Genomic DNA, 21,968 nt, shown 5'->3' on the forward strand with positions numbered 1-21,968 from the left:
GTGCTTAGAGTATTCAGTTGGTTTTTCTAACTCCTTTCCATTCACCTCCCAGTCAAAAGGCAAGGATGGCCTGCTGTGAGACATACAATGGAGAGAGAGAGAGAGAGAGAGAGAGAGAGAGAGAGAGAGAGAGAGAGAGAGAGAGAGAGAGAGAGAGAGAGAGAGAGAGAGAGAGAGAGAGAGAGAGAGAGAGAGAAATAGGGAGAGAGAGCATGCTGAATAAGAAGGAACAGAAAGGATGTGAATATTCTCTTTTAAATGTTCAGCACATTCAGTCTAATTCTATTCTTTTCCTTTTACTGGAGTAGTCTTAATAATCCGCTGTCTCATGACACTTGGTAAATATTTTATGTAAATCTGGTAATTATTAAGGATTGTATAGGTATTTTTCAACGCTTCTTCTTGAATGAGATGCATTCAGCATAAATTGATCTAATGAGTAATGTTTGTCACAGCTGTACAATAACCAGGCATGCCGAGGGGCAAGCTAATATTAGTACTCTAGTCGGCATTGTAGAAGCACAAAATCACATGGATACGTTGAGTTTCATAGAAATGTTTACATCATGTTCTCTTTCTTCTGCATATTCTCAATGAATCACATTTCGGCTTGTTGAAGTTAGGAGAGTAAACGTGCTCTTTAAAGACGGCACCAGGAGGTTGAACTTGTACTGTGAGCAAACAACAGCATGAGGATGAGGCGGCGTCTTCTCTTGTGTAGCTGGTCCCTAATAAAAGCTTCATGGCTGTACCTGGACAGAATGAAAAGACAGAGAATAAGAGTTAACATGGTGAGGTGTGTGTGGGGGTGTGAATGCAGGACAATTTTAAAAATGCAGAAGTACTGTTTGCCTTAGACTCAGAGTTGATAAGCAGTCGAGGGACATCCCGTCTCCTACTCCTCAAGTTAGTATTTCTGACCAGAAAACAAGCTAATTACTACATTGGTGAAAGTGGTTAATTGAAGTGTGAACCTGAGATTATAGCTCTCAATTTTGCTTTTCTAAAAACAAAACAAAGTCAAAGTTAAGTTACTTTAATGGGTCTCCCAAAGGAGAAATTTGTTTTGGATAGTAGGGTAATTGCTGCATCATTTACAAAATACAACAGAGACATACAACCAACACAATACATATATATATATATATATATAATTATATATAAGAAAGAAGACCATAAAAATACATGGACGTTGAACATTTGGGTTACTCAAAAATTACCTGTGCAAAAACCTGTTTTTGTGTGTTTTTGGCAAGATGTAGGTGGCACTTTAGCTTGTGTGTTATAATGAACGTTGGCACTTGGAAATGTGAAACGAGAAGGTTGTTGTAGACCCGTTCTCAGTAGAGGTGATAATTGTGTGCTTGGCGAGCACGTTGTCTACTGAGTCAGTCCTATGTTTCAAGCCTTAGTTGTTTGATTGTTTTTTTTTTTCATCTTTGGTACTAAAATGAGTTACCAACCACTATTAGCAAAAGTGGGGAACTTTGTCCGTGGTCAGTTTAATTTGTGAATTGTAAAGCTAGAACCCTAAGAAGTTATATTGACCCAAAGCTTACTGTCGATCTAATTTAATATCGTTAAATAATATATGAAAAATAGTGAAAAATGAAAACGACATTTTTGTGTTGAGACTAAGATGTTTCGTGACACAGCAAGTCATACAAACATCCAGCCACGCTCCGAGCGCACACGCGCTGTGTGTATATTTTTCTTGTTGCTCCCACAAGGAGCGTGACGAGCAAGTTAATCTATCCGCCAGCGATGCGGCATGACACAAAGCTGTTTACTCCCCTCTTCCCTCTCTCTCTCTCCTTCCTCATGTAAAGCCTAATCAAGTTTGTATCAAGCTAAATAATACCTTAGCGTGAAATTGGTGTCTTCAGTCAAAAAGCACTCCCCAGCCTGTACTACAAGAGAAGGCAATTATGTAGCCCTCCCCACCCCCCCACCCTCCAGCCCTCGCTGCTCGTGTTGTTCATGTGCTCGACGCGTGATTGTGCATGAGTGTGAATATGCATGCGCTGTAACCGCTGCACTTCTTAATTTGTCTTGAGATGTCCTCGACGACATCTCCAGGCCGGGTTCGTTTCGGAGCCCGGCCTCTCGGCGCTGAACTCGGCGCCTCTGTTTGACTTGTGTCTCCAGTCTGTAATGGTGGAGGCTGCTGGGAGAACTTCTAGTTCAGTTATTTCTGGTGTCTTCCCCAGAGTGGAGGTGTCCCAGAGGGATGCTTTCCCTCTCCTCCTCCTCCTCCTCCTCCTCCTCCTGTCCTACTCCTCATCTCTCTCCTTGCTGCCCTCCTTCACCTCTCAACTGGTGCTTTCATCTTTGCCTCTCTCACCTTTCCTCTCCTCTTCTGGTTTCCCTTTCCCTTCCCACTCTTGTTTTTAACTGCTGTCTTTATATCTTTCCGTTTGTTCCCTCTTTACTGCTCTCTTTTCCTTTGCTCTCCTCTCCACGTCTCTTCTACTATTGATTCCTCTTCCCGCCACACTCTCTCTGACAGACAGAAAAACAAATGTCAGATCAGAGAGGCTCTTTAATCTCATGCTGTGTTGTTTGGCCCTGAACATCAACTCTGCGCACAAGTGTGTGTTTGTGTGTGTGTGTGTGTGTGTGTGTGTGTGTGTATAAAAATGAGTGTTTTTCTCTCCGCATGTTGAGAAAGCAGTGAATTTGTTGTGTGTTAATAAGCAGCTCTTAGTTTTAAATGCTTGTGAGTGCGTTTCCTCTTCCTCTCTACAGATTTCTTCATGTTCTTCACTTGGACGAACAGTTTACTGGAGTTTAAGGAAGATAAAACATGAAACCTGCTTCATAGATCGCGTCTTTAAGGCGTACATGAATATTATTTTTAACACAAGCCTTAGTGCTGCTGATGCATGTGTAAGAGAAAGCATGTGTCTTTATGTTGTCATGTTTTTGGGGGTATGTTTGGGGACGTTTCATAGCAACCCAGTTGGACAGCTGAGCATGGTTTAAAACCACTATAACCTCATATATACAGCTAGAGACAAAAGAGAAAGTGTTGGGAAGTAATGGAACATCAGGAAGAAAAAGTAATCATGACTCAAGGTAAAAGAATGGCAAAAACGAGAGACAGAGAGAGAGGAAGAAAAGAGATGGCAGAAAGAGAAAGATAGAGAGGGCGATGAAGCTTGTCCGCCAGGCTTTGTGTGGTTGTTGTTCTTTCTCTGTGCCATCCATCTAAGCCCTCTGCTACCTCTGTCCCTTTACACACACTCACAAACAAAAGCACACACACACACACACACACACACACACACACCCACTGTCCCAAACCCCAGGCTGGCCTGATGTGTCTGGCCAGTGGCTCAGTGCTTGGGATGTGTGTCTGCGTGTGTGTTTATGTATTTTAAGGCTGTTTTGTTCAGAATGCAGGCAGGCAGAGAGAGCGGTTTTACTGCTGATAAAAGTATTTGGTTAATCAGCTTCTGTCCCTGTCCCCTGGCTAGAAGTGCTAGCTTGTGTGTGAGTGTGTGTGTGTGTGTGTGTGTGTGTGTGTGTGTGTGTGTGTGTGTGTGTGTGTGTGTGAGTGTGTGTGTGTGTGTGAGTGTGTTTGTGTGTGTGTGTGAGTGAGTGTGTTTGTGTGTGTGTGTGTGTGTGGTTGACACAGGCCATTGAAGTTAGGGGGGCTCCCGGGGGGCGGGCTGGGGATGGAGATTGGCATCAGCCCTCGGCCAGTAGCATCACAAAGTCGTTCCTGAGGGACATGGAGGGCAGCCAATGAGAGAATCCCTCTGGAGCTATAGGGAGAAGGGGGGGGGGGGGCGCAGACAGGAAGGAGGGAGGAAGAAAAGAGGAGTGCCTTGAATGAGAGACAGCTAGAGAGAGAGAGAGTTGGATGACAATTACCCTCTTGACTTCTGTCCAGCACCAGTTGTCAATCAGTCCGCCCCTCTGGGAAAATAAGCAGCATATCATTGGCTACACCGACCCACATCCCGCCTCTCTGGGCCTCCTGGCCGATACATGATTGGCCACCGTGACCCATTCGTCAAAGAGATCTGGGAACACCACAGCCTTGGGCTGCCTTGGGAATAAATGGCCCTGATAGTGTGCGTGCATGTGTTGTTTAGGAGGAAAAAAGACAAAGGGTTTTCTTATTCAGGCTATAAGTGCTTTCATGGGACAGAAGAGAACGACAGACGAGGATAGAAGGGTAGCAAGTGGGAATGTGAGAGGGGAGGGGATGGGGGGGGGGGGTGTAGAGGAGGGATGGAGAGTTGGAGTTATAAAAAAGAAAGATATAAAATAAATTGAAAATGGGTGACGATGGAGGATGAGCTACGGTCACAGGAGGAACACTTTAGAGATGGAGGAAGAAAGATGGCAGGATGTGGGTAACGAACACGGGAAGACGAAATAGAAAAGTGAGGGAGGGAGGGTGGAAGGGAAAATTAATGAGGTTGGAAGTACAGGACGGAGGGACAGGAAAGAGACATCGTAAAGACAGATGCAGCGTTGTACTGCTTTGTAGGGGATCACTGATAAACCCCCCCAAATACAAAAAAGTACACCCCACTTCCAGGGAAATCACTTCTTTACCGTTCTCCTGTTCTCATTAAAACTGCATTTGGTGTACTTGCTGAAAACCATGTCACATTTGATAGACCAAGGTGTCTCAGGGGTCAACAAAAGCAAGTCTTAATTGTTTGTGTGTATGCAAATGTGTGTGGATGCTTCAAGAATTTCCCAGTAGCATCTTGTTTGTTTGTTTTTTTTTGTCACACATTCACACATGCATCACGCTCTGGGGTTCGCCGTGTTTGTGCTGCGTTTGTGCGATGTGTTCGCGTTGTTTGTTGAGGCGGATTGTCTGATCTCTAGGCCTCCGCTGTCTTACCAACATGTACACTACATCTCAGTGAGTTGTGTGTATGTTTTTGTGTGAATGTGGCCATGCTACTGTCCTGAAGGCAACAATCAACTGGAATTAATATCACAATTATTTGTTACATATAGACATGTGGACAAGATTCCTTTTAATTCCCTCTAATTCTTTGTGATTTGGGGTTTTATTTACATCAGACTCCACTAAAAATAATTATAAAGTTGTTGTTTTTTCAATCCCAGCCATGGTGTAAACTACACACACACACACACACACACACACACACACACACACACACACACACACACACACACACACACACATGTAATTTAAATTTCCCTCTTTTTACTCATACAGTATGTGCAAGCATGCTCAACCCTTCACACACTCACACACACACACACACACACACACACACACACACACACACACACACACACACACACACACACACACACACACACACACACATGTAATTTAAATTTCCCTCTTTTTACTCATACAGTATGTGCAAGCATGCTCAACCCTTCACACACTCACACACACACACACACACACACACACACACACACACACACACACACACACACACACACACACACACACAGCGACCCCCTGGTGTGTGTGCAGGGTTCACAGTAACGGTGTGTGAGTCTCTGAGGGGGACAGAGGGAGGATAGGGGAATCTAAATAAAGTTCTGTGTGCTTGGCTAATGAAACACACTGTATTCCCCACAGTCTCATCAGGAAAAGGGGGCTTTTATCAGAGACAGAGTTACAGATCTAGATCTTTCTACAACATCCCAATCTCCCCATAACTACCAAAAGAATATGGCTTTATTGTGATTGTTTTTGGTTGTCCTAAAGTGATACAGGTCCCTCTTTTCATTCAGGTCCCATACTCTTTTGCTCCTGGAGGGGAAAAAACCCTTTTTATTAGCTTAAAGGAAGTACTTTAGTAGTATTTTTCTTCTGGCTTTCTCTCCCCATACCTTCTCTCATCTGTTTCTGTCTGCTGTGTTTGGCAGACATGTTAGTCACGGTGGGAGGTCTCTATCCGCACTGGGTTCTGCTCAGGCAGACGCACAACCTTCAAGTCAGAATCCTGTGTGGGTCTGTCTCCAGTGCATATGTCCGTGTGTGTGCTGCGTGTGCAGTAACGTGTTTGTCCAGGGATCCATTAGTCCGTTATGAGCACACTGTGGTCTACATCTGGCCCTTAGAATCAGCTCCAGCCCCAGACTCTTGAAGTGAGATTTCAGGCTCGATCCAACTGCTGACCCAGGTTTGTTCCTTTAGTTTGTGAGTAGAGGGAGTCAGTCCTTCTGAATTGTGAATTAATGCAACACACTGAAAGTAGACCCCCAGGACCAGGTTGAGACAAGCATTTCTGATTATTGTAGTGTAGGCGTGCTACACCTTGGAGTGTGGATGTGTGTGTGATAGACACAAATAGACTTTATTTTTATGTTTTTGTGCATGTTATGGGAGGAGCTATACTTAGCTTGTGTATGTTGTAGTGGTGTAGAATTAACAAAACAGTTTATTTTATTTATTTTATTTTATTGGTTTAGTTCAGGGACATTGCACACTAATCAACATTCAAAATGTAAGTGAGCCAGAGTTAGCCTGAGAGGCTAGTTTTCGTCTGTTGTCCCCTGCCAGATATTCAAAAGGCAACCTAAAATTACAGAAATAAAATGCATTTGATGCATTTGATGCAGTTGACTTTGCAGTAAATCAAGATTTTCTCCATATTCTTGTGGAAGAAATGCTCTGTGATTTTCATATTAATCTGAACTCTGGGCCCCGTTTCGGTTCTACTTTAGTCCCATCAATATAGTTTTCCTTCGTGATAATGTCCTAATTAATAATTTTTCCTTCTAGTTTGTGTTTTAAGTTGTTTTTCCTTCTTTTCTTGTCTATGTAGTGTGAGTATAGCCTGTTAATCCAAGAAACTCAGACATTGATGATTAGATTGGCAGGAAGTTTCAATATACTTTTATTGACGGCCCTCAAACTTGGTCTGAACTTTACAAAGCAACGCCAATTTCTAATTGTCTACATGACTACCAGGGGAAACTGGACTGCTGGACACCTTTCCTTATATGTGGCCAACATTTGGGTGTTTAACTGAGACAAGGAGCATCTCAACAGTTAGTTTTCTCTAAAGGGAACACTTTACTGATTTATAACTTCTCGTTTTCATATGAGAGCTCTGTGCTTCGCTTAACTGTGAGGATGGTGCGTCTCAGGTGGGAGCTCAGGAGGATATGGAGTGAGGAATATGAGGAGGATATGAAGAGTTGGAGGGGTGGGGGGGTCACTTGGGAGCGCAGGATGAGAACCAGGACTTTGAGAGATCAGAGACGGAGGCGAGTAAGTGAGAAGTGAGGAATGGTGTGGTGGGGAGGGGGGTGTACAGGAAACCCCATTGTGTGGTGGCTCCAGCCATTTCCTGTTTGTGTGCCAGCTGCACTTCCCTCCTTCCTGTTGTACCCAGGAAGTCGGTGTCACATTCCAGCTCTGATCAGCTCTGTGTTTGTGTGTCGGAGAGATCTCAGGACCTTGTCATCGTCAATACCTGCATGTTTGTTTCTTCCTTGGTCTTTTTACAGAGGGTAAACATGCAGGCTCCATAACCTTCTCATAACACCCACCGCTAAGGCCCTAATCACTTTGTAGAGACTGCTTGCACTTTGAATGCAATAAAGGTTGGGGAGACACACAAGAGGAACGCACAATTAATTCAGAGAACCAATGAAGACTTACTGCAACAGTCTACTATTAATAGTATTATATTAAGATTTGTAATAAACAACAGACCTGTACTCCAATTTCAACACGGTGTGTTAGTGTTGTCATTTCTATCTGAAGTATTGTTGTGTTCGGTCACGTCACCAATTAGCTAATTTTGTGCAATTAAAAGCTAAACTTATTCAATTTCACTATGACATAAGACAAACAAACCAAACCAGCAAATCCTCCACCATTTAGAAGCGGGTGTCATTTCATGTTTGGCATTTTTCCGAGAGAAAATGAATGAAATGATTCATAGATTCTGAAAAGTTGGAGATTCTTTTTCACCTTGTTTTTCCACACTTTTGCATGTGGTTTTGGACTTTTGGTCATGGCTCTGATCCTTCTCAGCACAGCATGACAATAAATACAAAACATCCATTTTAATTTATATTTCTCTCCCCTTTCCTTTCTCCTCAGCGGTAGAAGAAGGGGAGTCTTCAGAGTGTGGAGGGACCTGGGATGAATCAACTGTCCAGACAGGTTTGTGTACACACACACACACACACACACACACACACACACACACACTGATAATGTAATAGACTTCCAGCAAGCTGCCAGGTCCACACGAGAGGAAGTCTATACTGTACGCCCCTCACAGTCGGACGCACGCAATTTGTAAGATCAATTCCACATGGTTTATAACAGCCTGCTCAGAGGGATATCAAGGAGGAGAAGATGGAGAGATGAAGTGAACATATAGGAGTTAGGGTGGAGGGATTGACAAAAAAACAGGACATTTAAAGAGAGCCGGATGAATGAGACACGAGAGTGATGTGAAAAGAGACAGAGCACTCGTTGGTCTCGGGAGTCTGACTGAATGGAAAGAGAGAGGACTAAGGGGATATGGAGAGGGGAAGATGGGTGTATGGGGACAAGAGAGAGATTTGTGTGCTTTTTCACTTCTCTCTGTGGTCTGGTGATACCCTGGGAGGAAGTCAAAGAGATGGCTGGCCTTTTCTTTTTGTTCTTTTCCTGGATTCCGTTTTTCCTTGTGGTTTCTCCAAACCGAGTGCTGTGTTTCTCTCCATCTCTCACTCCCTCCCCTCTTCTCTCCTCCCGTGTCTCTTGTTTCCACCCTGAGATGGAAATTCTAAAGTATCCTCACTTGCCCTTTTGCCTCGATGGAAAAGGAACAAGTGAACCAGTTGCACCCTGAAGTTCATGCGTGTCTCGATAGATTGATGGCGATTACATAGAATCACTGAATGGCTTGTGATTTTGCAGGCGAAACATTCCAACTATAGAGTGTGTGAGTAGGCTTTGTTTGACCCTTATGGTATACATAACATGTGTTCATTGAATCACACATTTCCATGAAAATAATAATGTAAACTAACTATTTACATTACTTTGGATCAGATTTTATGGCAATTTACCATGTTCTTCATTAAGTTGCTGTGACTTTATGAATTAAAGAAAGCACAAAGGTGTTTTACATCTTTGACAGGGTCAAAAATTCTATATATTCTTGCAAAGAGTGGATGAAAAGTAAGCACAGTGTCTATTAATTCAGTTCAGCTACGACAGATGAGTATCGATTGATCTACCGATTACTTTGTTGATTCATCATTTTGGATTAATAATGTCAGAAAATAGTAAATACAAATGCTCTAAATAAGTTGGCATGGTGTCTGGTGACTAATGTATATATTTAGATTGTCCAAGCAGATGACTAAAATCCAAAGATATTCAGTTTATCTACCGTAGACGATAAAAAAACAAAACATATTTGAGCCTAGGCCACGTTTGCTCAGACAACAAAATGAAGCGGTGCATCTGCTGGCGATAACACTATTGACATGACGTTGTCATTCACACTTAGTAAAGATCTTATTACACATTTTACAACCATGGCACAAACAGTTTGACTCCTGTGGTTGTTTGTCAGCAGTAGCTAGTTTTCTGCAGCCTATCAGAACAGTTAAACACTTCCTCTGACTAGATCCCTACAGGGAAATAAGATACTGCTGAATGTGGTAAATATGCAGTTATCTCTCTCTCGCTACCTCCCCTGCTCTGTCTCTTGTTCAGCTCTACAGGGTAGAAGGATGGGAAAGTATGACCCATGGGGTCTCCATGACGTACTGAACCCTCCCATCCTTGCCCCCTCCTCCTCAAACCTGTGCTAACTCTCCTCCAGGGGCGTTAGGTGTGTGTGTGTGTGTATGTGTGTGTGTGTGCATGTTAAGGGGGGTGCTGACTGAGGTCCTGGGTGGCTTCACTAGAACTGCTGTGTGTGTCAGTTCCTGCAGGAAGCTGGAGTCCCATGACTCTCTCTCTCTCACACACACACACACACATACACACACCTATCTCACACTCTTCCTCCCATAAAAAAAACATACTGTCCTGTATTCCCTTACTCAGCCACTCTTTCAATTTGGATTTTACCATCAATTCCCTGTCCGAGCATCTTCTCACATCACTTTTTCTTTTCTATCTCTACATGCTCGTCTCTTTCTGCCCTCCCACATCTCTATGTACCTTTAATTCTCACAGTCTTTCTCTCCGTGTCGTCTTCTGTCTCCCTACTCAAGCAGATTTAAAAAGAGAATAGACCTTGTTTCCTTTACTCTCTGGGAGATGGTGTCTCAATCTTACGGCCTTTCTGACGTTTTTTTTCGGTCTCTACCTCTCTCTGTGTCTCTCATTCACTTTCTCTGGAAAATGTGTGTTGTGTTTGGAAAGACCTGCAGGAGGGAATGCGGAGGGAGGTGGGAGGGTGACTCAAAGGGAATAGTGTCGAGCCAACCCATTCTCCTCATCCTCTTTCCACCCTCTCCACGGCCTTTCTGCCCCACGAGGAGCTCTCGGAGTTCGAAGGTGCCACGCCACCCCTTGGCGGGGCAGAAAAACAACATGTCCCCTTCCTCCCGTGTTTCCTCTCTTGTTCCCTCGCTCCCCCAGTGTGCTGGGAGAAGAAAACGAGTGAACTTGCCAAGGACAGAGGAAGGAAATGAGAGCAAAAGAGTTGGGAAGGGCAGGTAGCAGCAGAGTTGCCCTGTGTAGTCATCTGTTCAGACTCTCAACATATGTTCAGTCTCATGTAGGAGAAACCCAACCAGGCAGCCGTGCACTTTAGAGGCATGTGTGTCTGTTTGTTGTGCATTCAAATCCTCCTCTCTTTCTCGCAAGTCTTGTTTTTCCTCAAGTCTTGTCTGACAGTGCACTACAGACTACACACACACACACACACACACACTTTCTGTTTCTCTTGGACAAAAACACAGACATGCGAAGTCACATAGAGAAAGAGCCAGTGAGTCATCATGGAAAAGGTTTGTCAGGTCCCCAAGCTGAAACTGAGAAACTGACACCTTACTGTATTATTGTTCTTCACAGTTTACGTACTGTGTGAGTGTGAGTGTGAGTGTGAGTGTGTGTGTGTGTGTGTGTGTGTGTGTGAACATGTCAAGCCAGTTGACATAAATGCAATTTCTATTACAAATGTCAATGATCCTGCAGCAAAAATAGATTTTCCAGTCTCATGTCGGAGAGGACCTTTCAGCTAAACCATGCACAAAATATGTGAATTGCATTTTCACAGTTTGCACATTGAGTGTTTGACACCACACTCCAGTGTTCATGTGTTCTCCAGTATCTTATGGGAGTGTGAAAATGCACTGTGTGGTTGCTGTTTGCTGGACAAATGCAACACATTGACATATGGCTACTTTATTGTTGGCCATTGCAGGGGTAAAAAGGTCAAAGCACATATTCTGCAGGGCCTTAAGTGCTTTTTTTATTTGTATAATAATAAATTATATAAAAAATACTCTTAGAGAACGGTCTATATACAATCTATCCATCCATAAGGATGGACAGTGAAAGTGGATAGAAACTGTTAAAGAGGAAATAAAAACTGTTACAGATGAAGAGGTGAGACAATGAAGGGGGATTAAACTGTTCTGGTTCACTATAATATCCTGATGATGGCCAGGACTGAGAAAAACAGGACACTGGCCCCTCTCCCTCCTCTCTCTTTCCTCTTCCTCTACCCCTCTCTCACCGCTACCCTCTGGAGGTCCATAATGTAGTTTTAATTTCCCCAAGGCTACCGCAGGAAAACAGTTCCTGTGTGTGTGAACTATTATTGCCTGCTTGTGACAGCGCACAGTGCATCTGTGTTTTTCTCTGTATTGCAGCATTTAAGCCCTTTGTTTGTGTGTCAGTGTCATTTCCGTGTGTGTGTGTGTGTGTGTGTGTGTGTGTGCACCAGAAATTACACTAAGTGTGCAGATTGTTTTGTGTGTATACTTTTTCTGCCAGTCCGGTGTGTGCCACAGTGCGTTGTCTGGTTGATGTCCTGTGTGTTTGTGTGTCTTTTCGGCTTCCTTCCATGACGTGACTCGGTTCTTTCATCATCCTGTTTCCATGTTGTGTTGGGAGTTGGGTGCTGCTCTCCCTTGCTGTAGCGCGTCCCAAGGGATCCGTGTGTGGGTGTGTGCACATATACGTGTGAGTGTGTATCTGTGTGTGTGTGTGTGACTGGTACTTGGAGGCTCAGCAGATCTCATCCCAGGGGGGAGGCTATGGTGGGGGGAGAACATGAGGTGGGAGGCAGAGGGGAGGAGGTGAGGAGAGATGGCCTCTTTATATAGCCATCTAACACACACACACACACACACACACACACAGACACACACACACACACACACACACACACACACACACACACACACACACACACACACACACACACACACACAGACACACAGTGAGGGAGGGGTGAGGGAGTCATTCTCTTGAGAGATGGAGAGCAGGCCTGTGTTGTCGTGTCCGGCTGCACCTGTTCATTCTGTGTGTGTGTGTGTGTGTGTGTGTGTCAGTGTGAATATGAGTGTGTGTGTGTGTGTGCGCGCGCACCATGCTGAATGTGTCCACTATTCTTTTGAATCTGCCCACTTCTCACCATGTTCAGCTCAAATAGGTGAGTCATTGTGCTGACAGCTACTGTCTCACCAGCGGCATCGCCTCACTGTAATATTGTGTTTCAGGCCATACGTTCACATGGCAGACGACATTGTTTTGAAAACCATCCGCATGCACACGGATCCACAAAAACAAAAGAAAGAACCTGAATCGCTGTAGTGTGCATGCCAGACCAGTAGCTGGCGGTGAAACCTTCCCGTGCATCGGCTTTGTTTTCTCTCAGCGCAGTGACAAACATCACTATGTGAATAAAAAATATGAATTCTGAAGTGGAGTTGTTACTCCTGGACAACACAAACACAGCTTGGTAATGCTCCATCCTACTCAGTCTTCTTACTGCTTTGTCCTGACTAAAAAGTCTTGGAGACCAGCAGGCCATGTGATCCAGGTCTGGTTTTAAGCTCACGGCTGGTTCATAGCCCTGCTGAGGGGTGGCTGTGCCCAGCCAGGTGTCTGTGTATCCTGGTCCAGGTTGCAGTGCGATGTGGAGCAGAATGAAAGCCTTGTGTCAGGACTGTTTGGTTTCTAAACATTCTGCTGGAAGCTGCACACATAGTCCCCCCCCCCACCTTTTGATGCCTGTTTTAGGCTTACACAGACATGGATGTGTGTGTGTGTGTTTTATGCAGGCTTGGCCGACAGATATACATCCCCCTGAGCTGCGAGTGTGTCCCAGACAGTCCACAGTTCCAGCTCCCGGCTGCCAAATGTAACACTTGAATAACGACCTTACCTTTGCAGTATTACAGTATGTTTTATTCCCCTTTAAGTCTCCCTCTAGCTCTGGCACTCTCTTTCAGTGCACTTCTATCACCCAGGGGCAGTTCAGGAACATTTCCCAGTGTTCATTAGTTCCCTAGTTTTCTTCCCACAGGATATATAGAGATGTACCGTGGTCATGCCATGGACTGTTTGATTTTTGCTGTTCTAGTTTGTTTCTCCACTAACTTATATTGGCAACTGCTCACTACAAAAGTCAGACTGTGAGATGTCTACTTGGATACGGTTTTAGATGTGCTCTGCTTCTTTTTGAGGGGGGTAGGGGGTACAAACCCTCTGTCTTTGTCCGTCTTCCTCTCATCCAGCAAGCATGTTTAGGGCTTATTATCATTTAGCACACTAATTACCTCAATTAACCCATTTTACCATGGGTAATGAGAAAAGACACACGACTAACAAACACACCAGCGCTATGAACACGCGCATATTCTTCTGTGAGCCTAACGATTGGTGATTAGTGGGTCTCAGCTAGGCGTGGTTAGGCTGTGTAACATCATTCTGCGCTGTGGACTCTGCTAATTCACTTCTCTTTATCTAATTACCCAGGGTGCGCACAAACACACACACACACACACACACACACACACACACACACTCATGCACTAATACACTGCACACACACACACCACCTGCATATATCTTTCCTGCAGATATGCAAAATGACCTCATTATTCCCGAGGTATCCATTTATATATTTTCTGTTAATAAACAGCCCATTGTCCTCAGGTTACTGAGGCTGGTCGGAACAGCCAATAATATGGCTTATTACTGTTCCTCCAGAGACACACGGTGTAAAAACATCTTTTCTCCACATCCTTGCTTCCTCGATTATGTCACTGTTGTGATAATGTTTAAATCCATGGATATAATGTACAAGTGATGCTGCAATACCCTTGTATCATGTAGACCAATAAACCCGACACTGAAGTCCTCTTATGATACCATATTGACATATAAACACAACATCTGTACTATATTTTAGACGAGGTGGCAATTCCAAAGTGGCTCAAATTAGTTTTCTGGAAAATAAATACCATTTTCCCCCGCAAAACAAAACAAAACAATGTTTTTCAATTCTAGTTTTCAGGACCCAGAACACTGCTGGTTTTCTCTGCTACCAGCTAGTTAATTTCCTTTAATTGCGTGCACTGTGCATCCCAGGTGTGATTCAGTCCCTCATTACATGGCTAGAATAAAAATCAGCAGGGTCCTGTGACTCAAGGACCAGTAAATACAAAAGAAAAGAAAAACTAGCCTGAAACAATTGCATTTAGGTGGAAAATGATTAATCGTATTGGTCATAGTGCTGTGAATTTCTTCCAGTGGTATTTTTCATATTTTCTGTGGTTTAACTGGCGGATGTGAGTTTGACTTATTGTGTGTCTCTGTGGATGACGGAAGACTATAGCAGGCTGTCTGCGCTTGGGATTTTGTGTGTGTGTGTGTGTGTGCGTGCGTGTGTGCGTGTGTGCGTGTGCACAGTTATTCCTGGCATAGGGACAGTCTGTGACTCAGAGATAATGGTTCTCTGTAGAGTGTGTCTGTGTGTGTGTGTGTGTGTGTGCGTGTGTGTGTGTGTTAGTGACGAGCTATATGTTGCTGATGTGTGTGTGTGTGTTGTGACAGAAAAAGTGAATGCAAGTGAATGGTGAACACATGCTATTTGCTAGAGACCACTGTCGTGCTATTCAATCAACCCCCCCCCTCCCCACTACACACACACACACACACACACACACACACACACACACACACGCACCCCTCCACACCCTAGCACCCATGGGAGTTGCCTGCCTTCATTAAGCAGGCTTGCTGCTTCTCTCTGTGATGTGTTTGGGTGGGGGAAAGGATAAAGGAGATATGATAATATATATATATATATATATATATATATATATATATATATATATATATATATATATATATAATATGAGAAAGATACAGAAGAGAGAGATGTATAGATATGTCTAACTACTTCAATGCAGATACACCTGAAAACTGCTTACAGGTGAAAACGTGCATCCACATTAGCAATGTCAGATCGTTGTAAAAACTTTTCTTGAACATGGGAGATAAACATTTTTCGGTTGTCAGAAAACTACATTTTTCATCATAAACACTAATTGTAAACTAAGATGAAAAAGTGATTCCTGTTCTACTGCTCAGAGATGTCAATGACATCTCTATTAAATGTGTCCAGTGGGCCATGACATCATAAATACAGGTTCATGGACAGCTCTGCTTTGCTGGAGCAGCCTCGGGCCTGACACACACAACATTGACAATGGATGAATATCCAAATCCTTCAACTGAAAACCGAATACCTACCCAATAAAGCAATAGTCAAATATTGGAGTCCAGCCCTAGAGGATACTTAATTATCCCGTCCATGTGTCGAGACCAGTGTGCAAATACAACACCACCAACTGGTTTAGCCCCTCTCATCCCTTTTATCATCCTCTGTTCGGCTCTCTCGTCATCCTTCTGCACTGTGATTGAGGGCTGACGACCAAATAAAAGGATGAGTAGACATGGAAACAAAAGGGGGAAATAAACAAGCACTCAAAGAGAAAAGGAGGGAGAGATGAGGACAGAGGGGTGTAAGATGGAGAGGTTTCATCTGGCTCCTCCCTCTGTTGCTATGACAGCAGGTTGTGTTGGCATGCACTGGAGTTGGCACTGCCCTCACCTCTGGCATCAGATCACCATGGAGAGTGTGTAGCCTATGTGCATGCTTACTTTGAAGGACTTAAAAAAATAAATGCATACCAATTTGATGATAGCATTTATTTGTTTTCAATCCATGGCTGTCCTTAATTGACCAATACTGATACGATTTTGTCGACCAATCGGTGAGCTAATTAAATCGATCTGTATAACTGATTTTCTCCACAAAGACTTTAAATCTTGTTTTTACCAGAGATATGCCAGAGTTGTCTTTTTAATGTGCAGCGTTATATTCCCCACAACCGTGTGCATAATTTAACACAGTGAAGCAACTGTGGCACTTTATCTTATTAGAGAAACATCCTCATCTCAGCGATGTGACGTAACCTCGTAGAACTGTTTTCAGTCGGAACAAAACAACTGCTGACATTCCAGCGTGTGTGTGTGTGTGTGTGTGTGTGCGTGTGCTCATATTTACATATCCAGTTTGTGTGCCTCTGGTGTGCGTGCATCTGTGTGCGTTTGCATATTTATGCATACCTGGGTATGTTTTGTGTGAGTGTGCACTATGACTGCCGTGTGTGTGTGTGTGTGTGTGTGTGTGTGTGTGTGTGTGTGTGTTTTGTCAGCCAAGGGGCCACTTCCTCTCCCTGGCCAGACGGTACTCTCACCACTGGACAGATGGCCAACACCCTCCCTCTCTTCTTCACCATCCCTTCATCTATCCCTCCTTCTATCCCTCCATCACTGCCTTTCCTCTCCTGCAGACCCCCCCCCCCCCCCCTCCCCAAACGCCCCCATCACCTCGATCCCTCGATCCCCACTTCCCAGCATCCCTCTCTCCCTTCACACCTCTGCCATGATACATCTACCCGTCTCACTTCCAACCGTGAACACACTGTTTCTCTGTTAAACTCTCGACTAAGCGACTGTTTTCTTTTGACTTTTGCTTTATTGGACCTGAAACGATCCCATGTAAAAACCGGTGGGATGGTTTGTGATTGTACCTGCTCCGGTATGCCATCGCTGAAATGAATGAACAAATATAATTATAAAAATAATTATTACAATTATTGTAATAATAGATGAGATGCTAACTGCGGTGTATATGACTGTGGTGGCAGTAAGTGGACCTTTTTTGAGGTTGTACAGAAGTTTGTTGATCATTTTCATTTGCATTTAGAGACTGACTTTTGAGTCTGCCTGCACATACTAAACAATCAATCCAATGCAATAGCCCTGCAATCTGCAATAAATCCTTTTTTATGATTGGTTTATTCAGCTCTATGGTCAACCTGGGGGCAGTAATTGATAGGATTGTTGTATCAAATTGCTTTATTGCTGTAGAATATTCAAACTTTTATATTTTATCCCTTTTTTACTGGCATCTCAATGCTCCTCATCAATCAAGATACTTAAAGCGCTGGACTGGTTGGGTTGCATTGTGCTGTATTTAGAGTAGATATAGAGCATTTCTGTGAGGTTAAATCATTTGAGACATATGCCTGTTTAAAAAAAAGGACACAAAGCAAACATGTCTTACCTTTTCCGCATCTGTAGCCATATCATTTCAACACATTCACGCTGAATACAAAACCTTTTTCAACCACATTTCCCTCAGACTCCTTTCCTGTCGTCTCCTCTCAAGCCAGTGTCTTCGGTGTCAGTCCTGATGGATCCTCAGCGTTTATAATGTGATAATAAGGTGTGAAAATGGAGACACAATGGAGCAGTGAGGATTGGGGCCGACACAGCCTTCCACTGGTCCCCCTCTCATACTCTGCCTGTCTGCTACCAGGACACACACCGTGGCATGCACTGCCTCACATACTGGAGCGACTACTCACTTGGTACAATTTAGTCAAGCTGCACTTATTGTTGGTCAGATTTTGAGGCCGAGAGACAAAGAAACTATCACTAAACCTAAAATGGCAGCGGCAAAAAAAATAAACGACACCATGATAGGTAGAGGGAGGACAATTATTATGCCGTTTAAATCTTTGAAACTTGCAGCTGGTAAGAAACAACAAGCATACGTAAGCTTTTCAAGTCATGGTCATATGTTTGTGTCCTCAGAAGTCCCGGCGTCCGACAGAGAGACCAAAGAAGGTCACAGGGCGAGCGCAGAGGACGGGGATCAAGACGAACACGATGACCGCGATGACCGAGATCATGACGATGACCTGGATGACGAGTCCATCTTCACCTGTGACAACTGTCAACAGGACTTCGACTGTCTGGCTGAGCTCACTGAACACAGGACAAACCACTGCCCGGCTGGTAGGATTTGTTCACGTGGATATTGTGATGTACAGCATGTTTTCATTCCAACTGATCATGTCCAGCATTAATGACAATTATCATGGTCATCATTATCATTAGTGATTGATCCCTGATTGGTTGAAGATGGTGTTTCCGGAGACTGTAATATACATGGTAAGACTTGACACCCCATCCCACCAGGGTCATCGATCTTAGGTCTCCTATACAGTCGGATCCTGGAGGTCCATGATAACTGGTTATATGGGAACACGTGTAACATTAACACAAACAGTGGGAATACTACTATGAATATAGTGTTCTGAGTGATGTCCTCTTCTTTAAGACATTAAGCTTTAGACTTGTTCCACTTAAGTCTTTTAGGGCTGCACTATTGTAGAATCAGTATTATCCTCTACTAACACCAGCCGTGATGTAATTCACCATACGTGCTTTCTTGTCTTTAAATGGGGAAGCCATTCATGCTCATCAATGTTCTTCTTGCCCTTGAACCCATGGCACACACACACACACACACACACACAGACACACAGACGCACACACACACACACACACAGACGCACAGTAATTTACTTCTACATGCCATGTCACACACACACAGTACACACTGCCACACCGCCAAAAGCCCAGGTCTGCTGTCAGAGCGCGGGAGGTGGCCTGTGATTTCAGCACAGGAGTCTGGGGAGGGCTACATGTTGCAGAGTGAGAAAGCAGAGGGAGGGAGGGAGAGAGGGAGGGAGCGAGGGAGGGAGAGAGGGAGGGAGCACAGAAGAAAGAAATGAAATGAAATGAAAAAACATGTTTTTCCCTGGAGATTGAGTGATTGAGATTGCACAGTAATCCCCCAGCCCAGCAGGATGCGTGTGCACTCACATGCAGGGGTTTGTGCATGTTCAACTTTGTGTTGGTGAGTGTTATTGTGTACGTGGTTGTACATGGTGTGTGTGTGTGTGTGTGTGTGTAGCTGCTAGCAGAGAACTTAAAAGAATTCTTTAGTCCATATGTTTTAATTTAGCCATCTCCTCAATAATAATCAGAAAGCTGTGGTCCCACCACTAACATCTCACACACACACATACACACACGCACACACACACACACACACACACACACACACGCACACACACACACACACACACACAACCTACTGGGGATAAACACACACCACGTTAGATCTGCATGAGAGAGTTAATGTGTTCATGTAGTTTGTAGTTTGATGGTGTGTGTGTGTGTGTGTGTGTGTGTGTGTGTGTGTGTGTGTGTGTGTGTGTGTGTGTGTGTGTGTGTGTGTGTGTGTGTGTGTGTGTGTGTGTGTGTGTGTGTGTGTGTGTGTGTGTGTCCAAGAGCAAACAAACCAAACCAGCCAGACATCAGCCATCTTGGTTGGGAGTGACAGACGGAGGCCATCTTGCCAGATGTAGCAAGCTATGATGTATGAAGAAGATTCAAACCATCATCCTCAGTCTGTCATCAACACAAAACAATTCACAACACCGTGCGAACACAGATTTTTGACCAACACAAACACACAAACATGGAATTATCCACTGTGAAAAATGCAAGCAAGCATTTTTGAAAATTGTATTTACCTTGATAAATATGTTTAAATCCAAAATCAGTCTTCATTAATTGCAGGGAATTCAGTGAAATGAAGTTGTATGTCCTTTCTGACACAAGTAAATCCAGCAAATCCCGCTTCAATTATACAGATTCTCCTGAACATGTTTTTTCCCTTTAAAGTCTCCCGTTGACATGTAGTCCGCTTCCAGAGATATCAGACATACATCTGGTTTGTCCCCGGTGCTGGCTTGAGAACTATGTTAGTTAGCGCTGAATTCTCTGCAGAAAAAACACTGGTATCTGTAATGCTAACTATACTGTTGCAGCAAATGGGTCCCAAGTTAGCATCTAGCTGTGGCTATAACACTGAATGGGTCCCAGGTGCGGGAGTGAAGCACCAAGTAATTCAGTGCCACTCTAGCAGAAGGCCTATAAAGAGGCTCCATTAATTTGAGTGGAAATTGGACAAACACACACAACACACGTACACACACAACACAACACACATACACACACACAGTGGCACAGATCAATGACATATAAATGGGTGTACACCCACTCAAACACGCACATACCCCACACATCTGGTTAATGTAATGCCACATTAATGGGCATGAGCCTGACTGCTCAGCTGGTTGTGTGTGTGTGACAGATTGTGAGCTTCAAGTACAGTACCATTGTTATTGTGTTCCACTTTAAGTGTGTGGCGGCTCTGCTTTTAAACAGTGGATAAGTATGTGACTGTATGCAGCCCCTTCTACACTGCCTTTTCCAGTATCCACCGTTATTCCCCCCGTCGCCCCGTCAGTCTAAACAAACGCCGAGGCGGAAAGACGTAGCAGAATAGTTTGCCTCCGAGACGGCAACGGAGGTCGTCACAGGCGAGACGAGGCGATACGGCGTGCTATCGAAAAGATGTGACGCAGTGATGACGTGTTTCCAGGGCGACGCGCCAGTAGTATTACTTATGGCAAGATGCCTTGCCTTTCTGCTAAATGTCTCTAAAACGTAGTTCGATACCACGGTAAAAATAAGAACAGAAACAGATCAATATTTTATTACCGTTGCCGTGATCTGCCTCAACATTCTCACATTTTACAAGATTACATTTGATTACATCGTGTTAATGTTATGATTAATTGACTTCTGCCCAGTGCGATTTGTACTGAATAGAGCATGAACGCATCATCATTTAAGTTGATAAAACCTCAGTGAACATTAACTGTTTGCTCTGCAAGACTTTGTGGCCCAAAGGCAGCTCACAGCTAACGTTAAACTCTCCTCCAGGCCATTTTAACACCGATTTGTTGTTCACAATCTATCACTTTCAGGGAAATGTTCTAAGTTACTGTGGTACTGTAGACAACTTGAGTGTTTAGACTTTTGGCATGGACTTGGTCCCAAAGTATCAGTTCCCTAATACGTATTTTTCAAAAGATCTGTTACTGCAGTATCGATTCAATCAAGTCTCGTCATTTTAGTTTTATTCAGCATGGTATAGAGGCTCTGTGCAAACATACTTTCTGAGTGTGTAATATCTCTTTGTGCGTGTGTGTGTACAGTATGTGTGTGAGAGAGTGAGAATGTGAGTCGGGGGAGTGTCGATGGGTCTCAGTAGGAGTCAGAATGTGGAGCAGAGGCTCCCTGAGGAGAGGAGGAGTGGAAAAAAACCTCCTACAGATGGAGAACATTCTCTGGCCCTGGTCTGCCACACACACACACACACACACACACACACACACACACACACACACACACACACACACACACACACACACAGTCATACACATCCCGTGAGGAAATCCCAAAAGCATCTTACCGGCCACAGCATCCCAAGGTTGGGTCAATGTGATCTCTATAGAGCTTTAAACACACTGACAAAGTGTTTTAAAAAGCTACGGAGGCCCTGTGTTTGTGCAGCCACTGTCCATTTACTTGAGTTATATAGAGAAGCTGACTGACACACACACACACACACACACACACACACACAGGTACACGCGCATGTCAACAGTGTCCACACACGTGCTAGGTGCGATCGAGAAGGAGACAAAAGGGCGAGAGACTGTTAAAGATACCGTGAGGG

General features: G+C 44.0%; 1 protein-coding gene across 2 annotated transcripts in view; it reads left to right on the top strand.

The window, feature by feature from the left end:
- znf423 (zinc finger protein 423) overlaps window positions 1-21,968 on the top strand; it is a 118,245-nt gene that overhangs the window by 9,239 nt on the left and 87,038 nt on the right. For both annotated transcript variants that reach the window (XM_084017577.1, XM_084017578.1), the window contains exons 2-3: window positions 8,078-8,140; window positions 18,119-18,322. In XM_084017577.1, the coding sequence (XP_083873703.1) occupies window positions 8,078-8,140; window positions 18,119-18,322 (267 nt within the window). The remainder of the gene's footprint in view (window positions 1-8,077; window positions 8,141-18,118; window positions 18,323-21,968) is intronic.

The sequence above is a fragment of the Eutrigla gurnardus genome, assembly GCF_963514095.1.
Source record: "Eutrigla gurnardus genome assembly, chromosome: 9".
NCBI lineage: Eukaryota > Metazoa > Chordata > Actinopteri > Perciformes > Triglidae > Eutrigla > Eutrigla gurnardus.